Source organism: Nestor notabilis, unplaced genomic scaffold (assembly GCF_000696875.1).
Source record: "Nestor notabilis isolate BGI_N333 unplaced genomic scaffold, ASM69687v1 scaffold4594, whole genome shotgun sequence".
Lineage (NCBI taxonomy): Eukaryota > Metazoa > Chordata > Aves > Psittaciformes > Psittacidae > Nestor > Nestor notabilis.
This window is the reverse complement of record NW_009926718.1, coordinates 194,955-214,246: the sequence shown is the minus strand read 5'-3', so window position 1 is coordinate 214,246 and position 19,292 is coordinate 194,955. Positions and strand designations below refer to the sequence as shown.

At 42.9% G+C, this 19,292-nt stretch overlaps 1 protein-coding gene across 3 annotated transcripts in view; it reads right to left on the bottom strand.

Annotated features, from left to right (window-relative positions):
- Positions 1-19,292, bottom strand: part of GRIA1 (glutamate receptor, ionotropic, AMPA 1) — a 118,714-nt gene that overhangs the window by 10,970 nt on the left and 88,452 nt on the right. For all 3 annotated transcript variants that reach the window (XM_010013677.1, XM_010013676.1, XM_010013678.1), the window contains 2 exons: positions 5,038-5,236; positions 4,247-4,494 (listed from right to left, as the gene is read on the bottom strand). In XM_010013677.1, the coding sequence (XP_010011979.1) occupies positions 4,247-4,494; positions 5,038-5,236 (447 nt within the window). The remainder of the gene's footprint in view (positions 1-4,246; positions 4,495-5,037; positions 5,237-19,292) is intronic.

The following is a 19,292-nucleotide window of genomic DNA, read 5'->3' as shown; positions in this document are numbered from 1 at the left end:
GGTGGTATTCACCATTGCTTTTCCTGAAACCCTGTGCAAAGGCCATGCTAGCACAACAGAGAACCTGGTCATCTTATTTCATCTGATGCTGAGGTCTGCATTCCCTCCCTCAAGTGTTTTCCAGAGCTCCCAGTGTCTCAGAGACTTAAGACCATTTTATGCTTTGGGAAGTGAATTCCTTCATTTCGGATAATTTTGGTCAGCTATGAACGGCCCTGTGTGCCCTGTGATATCATTGCCATGTTATCAAAAGGCTACGGGATGGTTGCAGCACTATTTAAATGCACACACCTGAGAACAACTTGGAGTTCTGGATTGCTGCAATGTTTCATAGACACATCTCCCTGCTCGTGGAAAACATTGCATGAGTCTGGATGGTGAGCAGACTCCACCATTAAGAAAGAAATCCAGTGATTTAGATTTAGGACAGCCTGCAAATCTAAACTGCATTGCAGTGTGCTCTCAGACCCATTCACACACATTTCACCAATTTCAGTGGTAAGCATCTGGGGGAGCACCTTGACTCAGGATGTGCAGCAGCTGCACATGGGCACAGCTTGTTTCTGGATGCTAGGTAGCGAGTGCAATGCTGCTGTACACATTGCATGGAAGAGAGGAATAAAGCTAAGCACACTGAGGCACAAACATGAGGGGGCTTTAGAAAGCATGGAAAAGATGGAGGGCTGAACTGCCTACCAACAGAATTTGGATATCAATAAACAGACCTTGAAAAAGGCAAAGGACCTTGCAGCTTCCATCTCCGAGAACTTGTGCACATAGCACTCTGCACCACTACAAGAAATCCTCACCAAGGGGCTGTTTTCTTGTAGTGCAGTTCTAAAAGACAATGGTTGTGAGCAGGAAGGGAATGCTGACCTCCCTGAGCCCTTGATGGCTCTGCCTGTTGGGATTCCATCTGAGCATTGAAGCCTTCACAAGGACTGGGAGCTTCCTTCAAGCAGAATCCAGCCTTCAAAAAGCAAAATCCAGATAAAGACAGGCTTGCTACCAGTCCGAGAGAAGGTGAAGGCCAAGATGGTTGAGTATTTTCCCTCTTTCACTGTAACTTTGGTTGCTTTTAAAGCCAGTGGAAACATTTGAGCGTAGCTCCAGAAAGAATTTAACACTAAGTAAATCATAATTATTTCTGTCTTCCAAAGCAGAATACAGGTTAATTAGCACTCTGATGTCTGAACCATCTGCAAAAGATTAGTTAACTAATGAGTCAAAATACATTGTAGCTTCTATGTGGGTAAAAGGTGTTAACAAAGTAAATGCATTGCAGTTTCCCTAAGCGTAATTATCAGCCATATGATTTTGGGGGCCATGAGCTAAGTGCTATGTATTATCTTCCCTAGGAAGCTTCATTTCCATTAGCTGTCTCTCTCTTCAGCTCATGGGGAGCACACAGAACAAGCTTTACTTAAATTTGAATGTATTTTGACCGAGAGGTCGGTGGTCCTAAAAGAAAGTGGTTTTTAAATAGGGAACATTTTGTGTTTTTTCACAAACTCTAGGAAATCAGACTTGTATTTTAGGGAACTTTAAAGTCAGTATGGAACTTGGTCTCCCACATCTCTATCTCAAAACTCTCCCTACTCCTCGAGTCCAGACTCACATGGGTTTTGTTTGGTTTTTTTCCCCCTGTTCTGGATAATTTGGCTTTTTGCCTTCTTTTTGATCACTTGTCCAACAGTAGAGATGAGCTCCTGCCACGTAAATGGGTGGATTCTGCATCTGCATGACTGTCTCATGTCAGACAGTATCACACCTTGAACTAGTTGGTGTTGAAAGGTGTAATTTCTGCCCTCCCATCATTGCCCATCTCAGCCAGGTCTAAATGCAACTGAATTTAGCATCTGGGGGATAAAAGATATTCAAAGCCAGATTCACCTAGGAGGAAGAAACAAGTTCTTTTAGCACCTCAGGTTCGAGGGAGATGTTTGCACCTGCTACAACACATGTAAGAATTATTTCTGGATTTTCAACCTTGTTTTTATTCATCTGTGGCAATATCCTGGCATTGTGTTCCCATGTAGAAGCAAGAAAAACAATGGTGAACTCTCATTTAGCATCTCTCTAGGATCCTTTCCTAATCAGCTCTCTTAAATGCAGGAAAAGCGGTCTAGCAACAAACGGGACAAGTCTCATCAAAAATCCAAATGCAGCCCAGTTTCTAACACACACCTGATCTAAAATAAGCCTGGGTCCCATGTACCTCTAAACCTGGCTCTGTGGATGGAAGTGAGTGAAGATGAAGCCTGAATAAGAGACAGGCTGACCATGCTATACAGATGCCTCATGAATGTCACCTTGCTCAGGGCCACCTCTCACGTGCAGGACCCCAGGGGGAAAACAGACACTACATGATGACTGTAAGGAACTACTAAGATTAAAACAATTAAAACAACAGGAACAAAACAAACGCAATGGGACAAAAACTGACAGCAACTGTTCCAAAGAAACACCATTGGATGGAAAAATCAAGCATTCCTTCTTTGCCATTAGGCCCATAAGAATTTTGTTGTACATGCAGCCAGGATGAAAAAGAGGAAACCGAAAGAAATGTTAGGAATTTTTGGAATCATGCCTAGCAGAGGGATGTTTGGAGCTGCAAAATTAAAATGATTGATGCAGTTTTCTTCTTTGCTGTTTGTTTTTCTTAGAAGTATGATAAATGGCTCCTTCACATGCCAACGATTATAAGGCAGGTAAGATGTTCCTGTTTGTTCGTTTTATAATATCAAAATTAGGATACAAGATTGAAGTTTAAATAAGTAAATAGTATCAGACCTATATCCTAATTTTGATATTTGCAAGACAGAAAACAAACACTGGAGAGAGTGCAACAGAAAACATCTCAAAGCTGTGAGAATAGATCCACCTTCGTTTAGAGGGCCCTGAGTCATTTCAGAGCCTGAACCACGCTGGATGCAAGAACTACCTTCTGGACCACCTGCACTGCATTCATGTGCTTGTTGCTGATGTGGGAAGTGCTGAATCTAATTTGAACTGACTTAATAAATGGAGTAATCAAAATCTTTGGGCCCCATCCACTACCAGCTGATACATCTTTGATTTGTTGGGTTGGCTTTGGCTTGGGAGCTGTGTGACCAGACAAATACATCAGAAAATGCTCTGCTGGTTTCCAGTAATACAGAGAACATGGATTAAATGTCTCTGCCCTCGGTTATGTTAGCAAACAAGCATAAACCCACACATATGATTTTGATCAAAATATTTTGATTAAAATATGTTCAATAAATATATCAGTTGGGGCATCGATCAGATTAATTAAAGCTATGGCTTCTGAGGAGTTACTAGTCCCATTAAATCATTACAACTGACATGGCTCGTGACTGTAATGGGAGGAATGTGCTCAGCTGCATCCAAAAGGCACTGCACCTCTGACATGACTCAGATCACCATCTCAGTGTGCAGATTGTGGTAACACTGCTCTGAGCAGGTCAGTTTGCATGATGCACTTCACAGGGGACAGCTCACATCCAGGAGTACGCTGTGTGCAGTGCCCAAGCTCTGCTACTAACTCAGATCTGTACTTTTTAAGGGTTCTTCTTTTTAAAGTGAGGTCTCCAAAGATATTTTATGTGACTATAGGCAAAGACGTGTGACAGCTGCAGGTCTGGGCTCAGAAATGCAGGATTTGTGCTCATTTGGACTTGCCATAAATTTGGCACTTGCCAGGATCTGAATTGACTCAGTGAGTGAAAATGCACACCTTTAGCAGGGCTTATTCAAAACTGGCTCCTCACCCCTTCCAAATCACATTTCATTTTAGTAAGCACCAAAATGCTTTCCCCATGAGAACTCCCTCTGCAAGCACGGATCCCAGCCAGGGTAATACCATACTCTGCAAAGCTGTGCAGTTCACATGGCACAGGATGAACGTCCCTTCTGGATAATGCTCTGTGAAACCAATGATTACACCACAGCAGCCCCCCTGCCATCACCTAATACAGCAGACACATTCATAGCAAGTGGATCAGCCAGGATCCGGTTTCCAAATGCAGGGATTGAATAATTAGATGCTCCCATTGCTGCTCAGTGGGAGCTGGGTGCTTTACTTCCCTGCACATTCTGCAGAGTTTTCATATCCCTTTTCCTCCACCTCCCCCACCTCCTTGCCTTAAGCTTTTGTGATTTACATGGCAATGGAGATTGAACTGTGTGCATACATTGATTTGCTGGGTGTTTTGGCAAAAGGAAGCAAATCCAGGCTACTTACCTCAGTGCAGACCCCTTTGGCGTTGCAATGCCATAGCCTTTGGAGTCCAAGTTACCTCCCACCTTCATGGTGTCACAGGGCTTCCGCTGCTCGATGTACTCGTTCATCGTGGACTCCAAGAGGTAGGCATACTTCCCTTTCGACTTCCTCACCCGGATCATCCCCTCTTCTGTCGTCCTCACGAAAACGGAGGGTTCGGCTGACTTCATGTAGGTCCACATCTTCTCAAACACTGCTATTTTGGATCGCTGCATAGGACAGCAGAAATCCAACAGAAGCATTAACAGGGGGTTGGGTGACAGCTGAGATTTCCAGCTTGGACCGAACCCACGTATCGGATGGGCCAAGGAAGCCAAAAGGGGTAACAGGATGTTAATGAACCTCCTGCCATTTCTGCACCAGGGTGTGGATGAACCCCTGATTTCTGCCACGTATTTGTGTATAGCAAGAGATTTTGTGGATCAAACTGTGGGCAAAACAAACTGGAAATCAGGAGATTATTTCTTTTGCAGCTGCCTAGAGCAGCTCCTCAGTAACGTGAGGAAGTGCACAGATACTCTAGATTTGTGTTTACAGTCACAGAATATCACATATACTGGACACACTCTCAGCCTTCTGAGTGGCACAAGGAAACTAGATTTTTGCTGGTTTAAGGGCAAGGTTAGCAGGTCCTAACCTAGTAAAGGGGAAGCAAGAGAAAAAAACAGAGCTGAGGATGAGAGAGGATGGGCCTGGAGGACTTGTCAAACAAGGGGCTAATAGAAATATCTGCATTACATTTCCCCTTTTACCCTAAAAAATTCTTTCGTGGAGCCAGCTTCCAGGGTCCCATAGGCGATTTCCGTCTGCTTGGCCAAGTCTTCTGCACTCTCGATAGGCGAAACCATCCTTTCCACGGTGAGGAAGGCAGCCAGGTTAGCTGTGTAGGAGGATATGATGATCAAGGTGAAGAACCACCAGACGCCACCGACTATGCGGCCAGAGAGAGACCTGGACACAGAGAGGAGAGTCAAACACTGCACCCGCTCTTGGTAGGTCATTCGTTTACCTGACATTTGCTCAAAGTCACATTCTCCAGCCACTTCCAGGAAAGCCAAAGGTCTGTCTCAGTTCTTAGTATTCTTTTCAAGGTGTTAGTGTAATTAGAAGGTGAATAAAATATTCATAATGAAAGAAAAATAACAACAAACTGATTGAACTTGCTTTGATTTTCAATTCCTTTCAGAGTATATAATAATATACATAACAAGACATGGGAACAACTATGAGAAAGGTTTATCTGGGCAGGGCAATACACACCCAAACAGCATCTCTGGCAAGGTTTGTGTTGTGCCACATAACCCCAGTAGGGAGGGGAGCCAGTATGGAGTCAAGACCAGGCACATAGACCAGCTGGGAGCACTGGGTCAGCTCCTTTATCACCCGAAGTTTCAAACCAAAACTGTGTTTTTCTACAAGACATATTGAAGCTCTGAGAGTAGCTATAGCCTTAATGAATAATTTGCCCACTGACATTCTCTGGTTTGTATTAAGCAGATGGTTAGACAAGATGTTCATAATAGTGCCTTAAAATCTAGGTATTTTGCACTAGCTGCAGTCAAATAGCCAATTATCTGTAACCATTAGATAGCTATAGAAGCATATAAGTCAAGCAGGCATTAATTTATATTAAAATCTTTTCGAATAGCTTTTAAGAGTGGAAGATAATTTCAGGGTGATGTCAGTATTCATGCATTCTGTCTAAAGTATTTACATGTTCCTTCTCTAGACGCACAGCACTGACCCAGGCAGAAGGTAATTTACAATGCTATTTGATAAAGCCAGACAGTGACTAAGGAGGACTTGTCCATGAGAATCAGTGCTTGTTTCTCCTGGGTCGGGGGGATCATATCTCCATGTCTCAGTGTCGCCTTTCTGCTGACCTGAGTCACTCCACAGAAATATTGTTTATCAGATGATACACAGAGATATCACAGTCCAGCTAAGGACACTGGACCAGCTCATCATAGCGTGTGCTACTCTATGTCCTGGTCTGCATGAAGCCTTGGGTCCAACTGCTATGGTTTACTGTGGTTTACCACAACTTGACAAACAAACCTGCACACCCTGTCCCTCCATTGAGGGGAAAAAACATACCCTGCAAATCTCTGAAATTAGAGCTGGAAAAAGACCTAAACCCATGTAGCCCACCAACTACATGACTTAATCTAGTTTCCACCCTTCCAGTTTGTCCAGTCTGGTTTTAAATGCTGCTGGTGTGAGGGGAGCTGCTCCTGCAGACATCACGTCACCTCCCTGTTTAGACCAACTCTTTAGTCAAAACTCCTTGAGATCACTTCCCAGGAGAAAGCAGGCACAGTGACTGAGCTCACACCACACAGCACATGCTTTAACACGTGGAAATAAGACCCATCCCACCACATCCACTGTCAGCCTCGCACTCCTGAAGAATGATCACAGCAGCTTTCGCGAGTGCAGAGAGAAACTGCAGGAAACATGACTGCAAGGCATTACAGCGACAGAAAGGACAAGCAGTGTATTTTACAGCTCTCACTGAAAGGACTTCTGCCCTCCCCTCTGGTTTCTTCTTCCATGGGCTTTTCTGAAACTGGACAGCAAAATCCATCTCACCACAAACACCACCTCAGTCAATGACTTTGAAGGATCCACTTCGCAGGGTCTTTCAGGAAAGTCTACAGGACCCATCCCCAAGGTGATACTATAGCAAGTTCATGAATTCTTTTCATTATCATCCAGATCTTAAAAAAAACAAGAAACGTAGGACTAAGAAGATTTATTCATGTCTACAGCTCACTGACATGGTTTCCAACCATAAGCTATATGCTGGTTACTCTATGCTGCAGTGTGCCACGCAAACCTCCTCTTTCGTTGGCAACTGCAGCAACATGGCTGAGTTGACCAACAATCCCTCATCCCAGATTACCTTCTTTTTATGCCTCCCCATAACTGCCAGAAAGAGAGAGGGATCAGAGGTTTGTTGTGGGAGTGCTGAATGGTGTGAGAAAGGCAGGCAGATGGGCAGCACTGTTGTTCTACACTCTCTCTCTAAGAGAGACCTATTCACCAAACAGCCTCTGGAGATGAGTAGGGATGATTCACCCCATCTATCTCAGGCTGGGAAAAGGTGCCTCTGTAGACCTCCCCCTCTACTGAATTTTGAAGGAACTGGGATGACTAAGTTGGGCTGAACTGCTAATTTTTAAGTAGCTGAAGTTAGGTGAGATAAATGTGACCCTCATGCTTCCCATCTGCAGAGAATACTCAGCTAACAGGGCTGTCAGCCCAAACAACTTTACCTTTTGTTTCGGATTTAGAGAGAGAATGGGGAGGGAGGCAGCTATGGATTCAGCTCACATGTCTTCAGATTGATGGGGAAGAGGCAAAAAATACCTGTCTCTAATTAGCCTGGGTGATGTGTGCTCAGGGAAGGAAGTGCTCAGAAAAGGCACAGAGGCATTAAACGAAAGTAACCAGATAATGTCAAATAGAACAATCTCAGCTGATGAAGGCCACTTTGAGCTGGCAAATCCATTTGCATGGCAAATAATCACATTCATCTTCAGCTGTAAATTATACAGCCTTTCCTTCCTGACGAAGCTGGGATATTTCTGCAACTTGTTTCAATCCCTTCAGCGGCAGTCAGCCGGATTCCTGCCTCTAGATCCTCAGCATCCTGGTGATATTCATTACTGGCTTACCCCACGGGGACTGCCTGCTGTCAGCTGCAGATGGCTTATGTTCCCCAGCTCTGCACCTGGCATTGACAGCATGAAATATATCTATAGGGTATTGAAACTGGGAGGAAACAAGGAGGGTTGGGGAAAGAGGGAGAGGGGACTGCAGCTTCTTTCCCATGGGAGCCAGATGAGACAGGATGCATGTCTATGTTGCTCACCAGTCTCATCTGGGATGTGTCTGCTGCTGGTGGTGGTCATTTCTCCTCATGACATGAGATGCTGTGAGGACGTGATTGCTCACTCTCATAGACTGTGGAGGAAAGGAGAGGAGACAAACAGCTTGCTGTGATTGCCAGCATGGCTAGGGCTTTGTGTGTATGATGTTTTATTGCAGACACTGCTAATGGGCAGTGTTTGCCCTCATGGGTAGATTGACTTGGAACTAGAAGCTGTGAATCTAGGCTGCTGTAAACATGTGTAGAGAAAACATTCAACATAGGGGCTCTATAGGATATCATCCCTTTGCTCCATGGTTGTGCAGCATCTAACACAAGGGAGCACTGGCCGGTGATGAAGGCTCTTGGAGGCTAGTGCAATATACTAAAAAATATAAGTCATGATGAAACATCACATGAGCAGATTTGATCCCATGTGAGATCCCCATGGCTCAGTAGCGGTGAACACAGGTTAAACAGAATGAACTGGATTTCTCTGTATAACCATATTGCCTATTTAGATTTTGAGCCAAAGCCTATTACTGCTTATCACTGCAAGTGGCTGGAAAGACAATATCCATTATGATCTTGTTCTGTTACTTCTGTAGACCAAGCAGGAGAGCAGCAGTGCTACCATCATGGGACACATTTGCAAAAGTGCCTTTGTAATTTAGGAGATAATGTTCCATTTCTAGAAGTGACTTCAACACTAGGGAGCTAAAAGCCTGGTCAAAAGCCAGTGGGACTTCAGAGTTATGTTTATGTTCTAGTAAGAGCAGTCACAGAGGAGTAGATGTACCTCATACTTCCAAGTCATTCTGAGGGTTTCAAAATCTCACTCCACAGCTAGATAACAGAAAATGACCTTCTGCTTGACCAACAAATATTTTGCAGCTTGAGCCCTAGCTCAAGTTCATTTCTCTTCACTAATGGGCAGTTTGGGGTTTAAATCCTCTTGCATGGAGAATTTACATGTCTCCATATCCATTCGAGCCTAACATGAAGGCAATCAGCTCTCTGCTGTGTGAAAACAAGTTAGTGACTCAGCCCGCTGCAGAGAAAAGGTGAGATGGAACACACTGTTTAGTACTTTAAAGGTACACTAAGGTTTGGATGTTTGTATTTGTCTATTTGAACTCTGGGTTTATTCACATTCATTATCATAAGTAATACTTTCAATAGCAGGATCTAAAAAAAAAAATCTGAATAAAATAAACAAGGATAACAGTGAAAGGATTTAATGAATGGCTAATTCTGGGATGCACAAAGGGATGGAATAGACTAGATTGTATATTTTTCTACCTATATTATTCCTTCTGCACCTACAGTCTTCTTTCTTCCAGAATCCAATTTAAGATCTATCGGTTTGTTCCTCTAGCCCTGCCCATGCTGGCTAAAATCACACTTCCCACCACTATCTTCTCCCTGACTTGGGGTCCTGCTTGGCCCTCACAGCACAGTAGGAAGAACAGGGTGCTCCTTTCCAACATTACCCTCGCAGGAGTAAGTAGTAAATTCTCTGCCCTCATTATCCACGATGCAAAATCTACTTACAATTAGAGCTGGCTGGGAACCAGAATTTCAGTGCCATGGAAAATTCTGAAATAGTAAATGAAACCTTAATATTCTCAATAATCAGAATGAAAAGATAATGGTTGCAAATGTCCTCTAAAAGTAGCTGTCTGAAAATGGCTGACTTGGGTCTCCCAAGCTTTGCATTTTTCTATTATTTAATGTTTCATTTCTGAAACGCTAAAAGACGTAATTTTAACATGGTAAACAATTTTGTTTCTGCTTTCTCATTACAAATAATTTTCCTTCAGCTTCTGTAATACATTAAACCCTTACCTACTACATGTATAATTTAAAAGACAATTCTGGAATACGTTATTTTAGATCTGTCTAATGGAAAACCTGAAAATAACCATTTTGATTTTCTTACTTAGATGACCTTTTTTTTACCTTTCCTTGCAAAAACAAGTGGAAACCAGGAAAGAATTTTAGGTTCCTTTTCTTCCCATGATGTGATTTTTTTTTGTGTTCTAGACTTAGCATTGATGGATTCTTCACAGACAAAAAAGGAACTCATGCAGCTGTAATCTCTTAGAACAAAATGCAAACCTTGATCAAACAATTTGCTCTTTGATCTTATCCCTTATGGAAGGTAGGAAAAGCTGACAGGAGTTTGCCTCTGCTTTGCCGTCTTGTTAGAAGAAACAAAACAAACCTCATTGGCAAACTGCTCAAGCACCATCTCCGTTCTCCCCCACTTCTCCCTTCCCCCTCCCCAAACCCATTTCTTCTGGAGAATTACACCTAAACTGACAGTGTTTTAATTAGAAGTGCAAATCTGGGATTCTAAAGCCATAGTTGCTCTGGGAGGATTTCCCAGATTTGCTGTTAAATTCAATTCTAATAAAGGCTCACTTAGTCAACTGACATATTTGTCACTGAATGAATTTATGCAAAACTGTTGAAAGAAAAGCTCTTACACGCTTGTTCTACTGATTGTGGGTCAAATCCACTTTTGGTCTTCTGCCCACACAGATCCTCTGATCTCCAGCACTACTCTGCTAATTTGATACTGACTCTACACGATTTCGTGGGTCTATCTGAAGACTGAATTGGTAGTGGATTAGTTGCAAACATTTTGCTCCAGTTTTGCTCTTATTTTAAACAAATTTTCAACATGAGACTCTGTCAGTGTAAATGAGCTTTGCTTTTTTGTGTATGTCACAGCCCATCTGGCACGATCGGTCTCACCATTTTATCTCCCACCCTGACATGAACCTCAGATTTGTTTGAAAAGCCTGTGAATAGTCATAGATTGAGGGACAAACTTAGCATGGGGTTGTGGAGCTGGGAACAGTTCTAAGTGCATCCATCACACACATGCTGCAAAGCTCTTATCTTCTTATGCTCTGCTATGCCACAGCGAGTTTTGAATGAGCAGTTTGTCACAGAATCATAGAACGGTTTGGGTTGAAAGGGACCTTCAAGTTCATCTAGTTCCAACCCCCTGCCATGGGCAGGGACACCTTTCACTGGAGCAGGTGGCTCAAAGCTCCATCTAAATGAACTGTTTGTCATGAAACTGAAGTGATTATAGTGCCTGTTTCTCCATGCTGTATTATCAATTTTATTGCCCTTATCAGTTTGCATTTACATATTATTGAACCCTAATGCCTAGTATAAGAGTCCGGAGCCCTGGCTGCAATGCTGGACTTTGACACTGCAAGAGAGCCCTTACAAAAACAGAAATAAGAATGTTCTCTACTGACATTCTCATTTATCTCTCCCAGCAGTACAAATTCCTTCTTCAGCTCCCCTCACAACTTTTCTACAAAGGTAACAGCTGCCTATTTTGATTCCCTGTGGGTAACATTAACCTGTGAGACAGAGAAAGCAAGCTGAGGGTGCATAGGTACTGGGAGTCCATGCTGTCTCTCTGTTGCTTTTCTTTTTCTAATTTGAAAGCATTTGAGAGCTTCTTAACTTTTGTATATGGGCTGGATATCTGCTCTTTTCCATGTTTTGAGGCAAACCATATCAGCTCAACCAAACCCCACAGCCAACACGCTGTAAGGAGGCAACATGGATCAGAGAATCCCAGTGGAAGTCCTTTTAAGGAGGAGTCTTGGGGTCACTTGCTGTGTAAATATTGAGACAACTGAACATATTGTCTGCAAATATGCAGAAACACCCAGATTCAACAGGAGGTGTATATCTGTGAGACTTTAATTATAAGCCATAGTTTATGTACTGTTTCTTTCTACCTAAGCTAATGGCCTTGGACAGCAGTATATAGTCCCTCTCCTACTGTTTCATCTCTTCTTTTGCAGAATATGTTGGCACTTTTTTCTTCAATTTACCTTTAATGGGCAAAACCTCTCTCTCTAAAGTGAGCTTTCCTGCTTAGTCAGAAATGCATCATGCCACTTGTGGTTCTTCAGTCATTGGAGCTTGGATTGCTGCAGTGCTAAGTATAAGCATGACTACGTGGAGTCGCTACATGCTGCTTTCAAGATATTCACTTAGCATTTTGACAGGCAAGAGGTACCCAATAGCCTAACTAGAGGACTAGCGTCAGAAGCTCTTTTTTCTGTTGTTCCTTGGAAAGCCCTGCCACTTTATGGGTAGCTTAATTCAGTTCCCCACTATAGGAGAAGAGAATAAATCACATTTGTGAACTTCACCTGGGTGGGTGGCCTGAAGCATTGGTCACCAGGTGGAATTCACCCCTGAGCTGCTGCTTTGCCCACTTCCCCTTCCTAAGACACTTAATCCCTGCAGTCAGAGGCAGCATCAAATGGGCCCAGCTATGCAGTGGGTAATTTATGTACCCAATAGCAGTCTGCAGGTTGTGGGCTCCTGTGGTCCTCAATGGGCACAAATTGCAGCCTGCTGATACACAACCAACACAAGTCACCTGCTTAACTAACGAAGGATGGTGTTGGAAGCATTAGATGCCAAGCAAACGTGGACTGACATAGTCAGCCAGCCCCCATCAACTTCAGCAGTACCCACGTACCACCCGCGGTATAAAAACACTCCTACAGAGCAGAACTGCACAACTAAGATACATCCTTCACTTGAGAGAGCCACCTTCCCTGAACAGTCAGAACTGGCTGCTGAAATGAGATTCTTATCCCTAAAACTGCAGGATAGTACACCCAAGTCTTCTAGAGTACTGCTAAAAAACATTGTAAAGAAAGGGCTAAAGATAGATGGATGAGGTGGAACCCTAATTAAAAATAGGAGTGTGGTTGAAAGGCAGAACAGATAGATCCAAAGAAGTACACTGTCATCCTCTCAAGTACAGGCGCCTCTCCACGTTGCAAACCAGGGTAATTTAAGGGATGAGTAGATAGAGGTTTGCAGAGAAACACGTGGTCACTTTGGGCTGCTTGGCAGCTCTGTTGGAAGGCAAAGTCATCCCTCTTCTGCAGTTCTGCCAGCTTTTGTACAAGGGAAAAAAAAGAAGTCTCTCATCATGCCTTTGAGCAAAAATTTCACTGTAAAAAAAGGCTCTTCACGTATTTTTCTCACTTCTGTGACATTTGTTTGCTTTGCTGAGAAAAACTCGCAAGGTGACAAGCATAAAATTTTGTCAGCAGCACTGGCTGGAGCCCCCCAGGAGATTCATTACTCAGGGACTTCCTCAGCCTCAGGTGGCCCCAGATTTAACAGCACTCATCCTTCTTTTTAAACAATGGCCTGTTGTGCTAATGTCCTTTGCTGTGTTGCTGGATTTCATATGCTGTCCCTCAGTCTCTTCTTCAAAGTCTGTTTGAAGAAAAAGCTTTTTTCCAAAAAGATTTACTGTTCTTTGGATTACACACTACCAGTTCTTCATTCCTCCAAGATCCTCTTTAGGCATCCGCATGTGCTCACAATTTTGAGCTCTGTTTCTGAAACTTTGGGGCAATGTTACAATAACTTAGTTCAGACTTTTTCCAGGATGCTTTGCCTTGGTTCTTTTTGGTCTGGTTTTTTGTATGTCTTTTGTTCAGATTTCCCAATCTGGTGAGAGGAAGGCCTTTTCTAGAAGGACAGTATTTTCTGCAGTGGAAGATTGTGACTCTGAGCAATATTCCCAAAGATTCCCTTCATTTTGTCTCTCATTTCTAATTTAAAATGCGATCCCTCACCAAGGCTGTACAAGTTACATTTTCCCTATTTTCACTTTGAGCCTTTCTTTTTCTACAAGAGCATACTGTAGCCCTAGTAGAAGTGTCGAGGAATAAGTCTGGTCTCCCCAGCCAGTGTGTTTTTTAGAAGCGCTTTATGTGCACAAGAGTGCCTGTCTTTTAACATTAAAAATCCCAAACTGTGAAGGGAAAACATGTTCAGTGTTTCTGCTACCCCTTTTCCACCTGCTAAGATCCATTTGGTGACTTTATTTTTGAAGGCTTCAGAAGCACTGCTAAGATGAAAAGCTGCCTCCTCCCTCTGTTTGCCTCTCTGCAGCCTGAGATCCTGCTTCTTATTGAGAGCTTCAAGAAATGAGAGAATCTCTCCTGTGGGAGAGCATCCTGTGCACTTGACTCCTGCATCTGGGCCCTCATGGACCCTTCTTCACATCTTACACCTATTCACAGCATACAGGTACTTATTTTTACTGCTTTTTCCCTTTCACGATATGAGGACTCATCTTCTCCCTTCTCCTCTTCTACTCCCCTGTTCACACATTTGCCTCCCATTACTTCTCATAAGACTGTGTTGGGAGAATTCATTAGTGTATATAACATGCTTTGAAGTTGTCCAAATAGCGGTGATGTAACACTTTTGCGCTTCTATAGGCTCTTTTATCTGAAGATCAAAGTAGTAAGTTATGATTACCATGATTGGATTATTGCTGCTTAGCCTTTGGATCTAAGGGTAAGCAGCAACTCTTCTGGGTAGGCATTAATCAGAATTACTGGCGGATTTTATTAAATAGATTGAATGCCATAAACCATGCTGCTGCTTAAAGAAAGGGGTTTGTACACAAGCTGTACATCCTTTCCTACTATTTGATGATGTGGATCAGGTGGCCCCTAGCTGTCACTTGGCTCCTTTGATCTGAGTGAAAATGGAAGTTAGACCAAGACACCAGCACAGAGGACATCAGAAGTAACTGCATGCTCTGTCCCCTCCACCTCTAGATCTTGTCCAAGCACAGCAAAGCTTTTACCCCTATTTCTTGTCAGGACCCACATTTTGCTTTTCCCAGATACTGGTCTTCATCAGGCTAGCACCTCTGTCATATTTCAATCAATTTATCTTTGCCTGCTCACCATTTTGGGGTGCTATAATAGACATTGCTGGCTATATGTATGCATTCCCAAACTTCTTGTAAAAACAGGGTATGGTGGTTCCCCAGTACAGGACAAGTAGTTGGGGTGAAATGTGGGACAAAAGCAGAATAGGTACCATAAATCCCAGACTCCAGTGGAATAAGTACTCTGGGCCTCCCCATAGGAGGACATAAGGTTTTGGTCAGCTGGGGATTAAACCAGCAAAGAGCAGCTGTGGATGCTCTGTGTGTTATGAGCCAGAACAATTTGAATTGAGGAGTTCAATGCTCGTTCAACTGTGTATCCAGAGAGTATGCACATGATATCTTAGTGCTGATAAAAGTGATGTACAGCATATGGAAGAGTTATTTAAGCAGGGCTTCCCTGTGAAAACATGCTCAGGGCTTCCCAGCTTAGCTACAATATTTTTCTGGAGTGCCAATGCTAAAGCAGCGTGTGACAGACGGCCTTGCAGAGGACACCACTTGGGGGAGATGGAGGTCATTCAGCTCTTCACAACCCTTATTCTTCAACAAAAACACTTGGCAATGCAACCTAGCTATTAGGAAGACACAACCATGCGCAGTCCTGGCTGGAGCTCAGAGGATGTCAGACCCCAGCTGAGCGGATGGCTCAGGGATAACAGGTTATCAGGAAGGAAGAAAATGAAAAGAGAATGTGTGTTTCTCTTACTGATTGAAAATCGGCAAGTTGGAGTACGGTATAATAGGGAATCCCTGAAGCCTCAGAGGGTCTCCTGCCATAGTCATGGAGAAGGCTATAAATCTCAGAGGACCCCTACAAATCTTAGTGCCACTCACGATCCTGAGCCAGCACACAGATTTAGAAACACAAGCAGCACATGCCATTTCCACGTTAGAGATGCCCTAGTAAGACTTCCCAATAGATTCAAAAAGTGGACAATACACTTTCCATTCCTTGCTATTTTTAACTATATTTTCAATCAGAAATATGAGAAACATTCACTTAGTCCAGAAGAAAGAGATTACAAATATATTTTTAGCTAAATAAATCTGCTTTTGGATTGAGTGTTTTTCTTCTTATTTTAAACACAGCTGGTAGAATGATTAGTAAATCTGTCACTCTATGGGGGGACCTCCAGCAAATTTCTTGCTGCCCCCCCCCCCCAGCAACCTCAATGGTAAAAGCCTGAAGTCAGAGCTGTGGAAGAGTGACTAGATATGCCTGATAGGGAAACCACCCTGAGGAAGTGGCTTACAGGTCTGTGGAATGAACATTCATTACATCTGGAACATTTAGAAATAGACTCATTTTGTCGTTTACAGATTAAATTGCATTTCCCCAACAATATTCTCTCAGTTGGTTATTTTCTTCTTTTGAGTCCTTTGTATGCTTCAGCATTTTCCCAAATGAAAAAGAGGATAGCAAGGATGACTATTTTAAAAGAATTTCCAGTTTCCCCTGGCTGCCACATTCTGGTTGCCATGGAAGTGCACAGACTCCAAAGGGGACTGTTTAGTTGGATATTGTGCAATTTGTCAAGCTGCTCCTCTGGTGAGTCACTTTCCCAAGTTAAGTGTGTTTCAGAGATAAGTGTGGTCATCAGTTCCTGGTGATTTGCAAGTACTGCTCTTACCCTGTGACCTGGATTTCCTCTCCTTGAACATAATTAACTCTGCCAGGTAGAGACAGTCCCAAAATCGCTTTAAAAAGACTTACATAGAAGTTAGAATTCGAATTTTTTACTTTTATTCTGAAAGACCGATCTTAGCTCGCCAGTTCAAGCAAACTGCCAAAAGTAAATGATCCTGACCTTTGTCTTCATGGACAAGCTTTTAAACCTCCCAGATTTATCCCATGTTGAAGAAGGAGTAGGGATGCTGAACCAACCTTGTTCCCACAGGGCAGCCCCAGCACCAGCTGTGGGTTGCATGTGCTCTCCAAGCAAATGTCAAACTGCTGCTTCTTTCATTGCAAAAATGTGCCCTTTGCCTCGAGAATGAGCAGTGAATCCAACTGGTGGTCAGCACCCAGGTCTTCAGGAGCAAGTACCCCAAACCCTATGTTCCCAGAGAGGCTTCAACAAGCCCTGCCAGTGAGCTCCACTCCACCACCCCTTCCTGTACAGACAGTGCAAGAAAAACAGAAAAAGCACAAAGCTTTCCTAATTTATTCTAGGAATCTGGCCTTGGAAGAGCTTGAATAACTCCCCAGTGACTATCCAAGACAAGTTAAGGTTTCATGTTATAATGGGTACCACAAGGATGGCACCAAAATTGTGCAACAAGCGAAAAAGACAGGCAGCTGCTTGGAACGCCAAAGAAGATGTCTATTGAAATCAAAAGGAGTCGCCAAATAAACACCAAAGCTCAGTCTTCATTTCAGGAAAGAATTTAAATCTTTTTAATTGCTAAATGCAGCTGATTCTAATTTCCCCAATTCTAAATTTTTAGCAAAATATGTAAGTATGCTGAAAATGTGAGTTAGCCAAAGGACAGAACAGAAATAATATTCTTGAAATAACCCAAATCAAATCTCTCACTAAAAAAGAGAAAATTTTTGTCCTAACCTATTTCAGATTCAGATCTTCCCTGAAACCGGATAAAGTCTTTCAGTATGAGGAATATCTTGATGAAATTTAAAAGTGCTGCTATTTTTCCAAGTCTCTAGAGGCTAGTTTAGGAAAAAAACCTCAACAACTTGTGGAGCAATTTTGCTGTCATTTCCACCAGCTCTACGGCTTAAGTCTCCTGTGTATTTTTCAACTGATCTAAAAAGAAATGTAAATAAACAGGAAAAATAGCAGAAGGAGATCTCCAGCATTGATTACAGGTACATAATAAATAGCACACTTGCTCTTCCACAGACAGTCCGCTATGATTGAGTACAACAGAAAGCCTGTGAGGGTATGCAATGAAATACAAGCCTGGTTGCACACTGTATAGACCAGCCAGAGCATCCTGTTTCCATGTCACTAGAAACAAATAATGATGTCCATAAGATGCTTATGAATGATAGTATCTATTGACTGGATAGCAGCCAGCAATTTATATCTCTCCTTCTTACCTCGAAGCGCATTTGTACATCGTCTCTGTGAGTAAAACTCCCCAAGCAGCACATTCCGCAAAGCTGGGGGGGTCACTGCTTGGCACGTGCCACTGCACTCTGCACATCAGGTCTGGACTCTGCATGCAAGTTAAGATCCATATAACTCTTTATCCCAAGTCAGCTGAAGGGTGGATCTCATCTTGCACCGTGTAGTTTACATGCAGCAAACACCCACAATCTATAGGGCACACTGGTGTGGCCAAGATATTCCCCAGCAGTGGTCCCCTATGGCACCTTGTACAGAGCAGCACAGCACCTCTTCCTGCTCCTGCATCTCTGCTGATGCTCTTGAAACATCCCCTTTCTAGTCTGGCTCTCTCCCAGACAGAGGCTGTGATGAAAGCTTCATCCATCATTTCACTCCCAGTGCAGGCTGGCCAGGGCATCTCCAGCTCTGTCATCAATCACACAGATTATACCAAGCTGTGTTGTTCAGGTATCATGACATGATACCCTATCGTGTCATGATATGACTATACGTTTCCGTTCTACTCACGCTATGTTTTGATCTGAAATTAAAATAAGTGTGTTTTGTTTCCACAATACAGTATAAAGAGAACCCACATGGAGCTTGGTTTATTTTTGGAGATCTCTGTTTAATTTTCCTCTGCCAGGGCACAAAGGATGGCTGCATTTACTGGGTGATACTGCGTGATATCTATCCTCCTGTCAAACTCCAGTGGGGACAAGACTCCTATAGTCACTCAACTGAGAAAAACTGTGCATATTCTATCTCATGGTATCTTCAGAGGAAGAATAAGTGCCTTTCTGGAAGATCTATTTTAGCCAAATGTATTTCATTTTAGTTAAACATAAGTTTTCTGAGTCACAGGAAGAGTAACCGGATTAAATTTAATAGTCTCCGATATACAGGAAGTCTCTTTTGAGCTCAAACATATGAAGCAACACATTTGGCAATAATAAAAAATAGAAGATCAAGCTAGGAAGCTAACAAGAGAAACATACATTTTGCTCCCTGCTTTTTTTCCTTTTCACACCTATCAGATAATATATTTTGTAGAAAATGATGGGTTAGATGAAAAATTCAGATGCCTCATTTTGCTGCAGAGGAAGTCAGGAAGCCCAGACGTCCCCAAGGTCTCTTTGTCAAAGGCCTCAGGTCCACCCTGAGAGAAGAATGTCCTGGAAGTTAGTGAGGTCCCGTTCTCCACAGCTGCTACACTCAGGGTTATTTTGAGCTCTGAAGACAATTTATCAAATTACATTTCTGAAAAATGGTACAATGTGAGTTATATTTACTTCA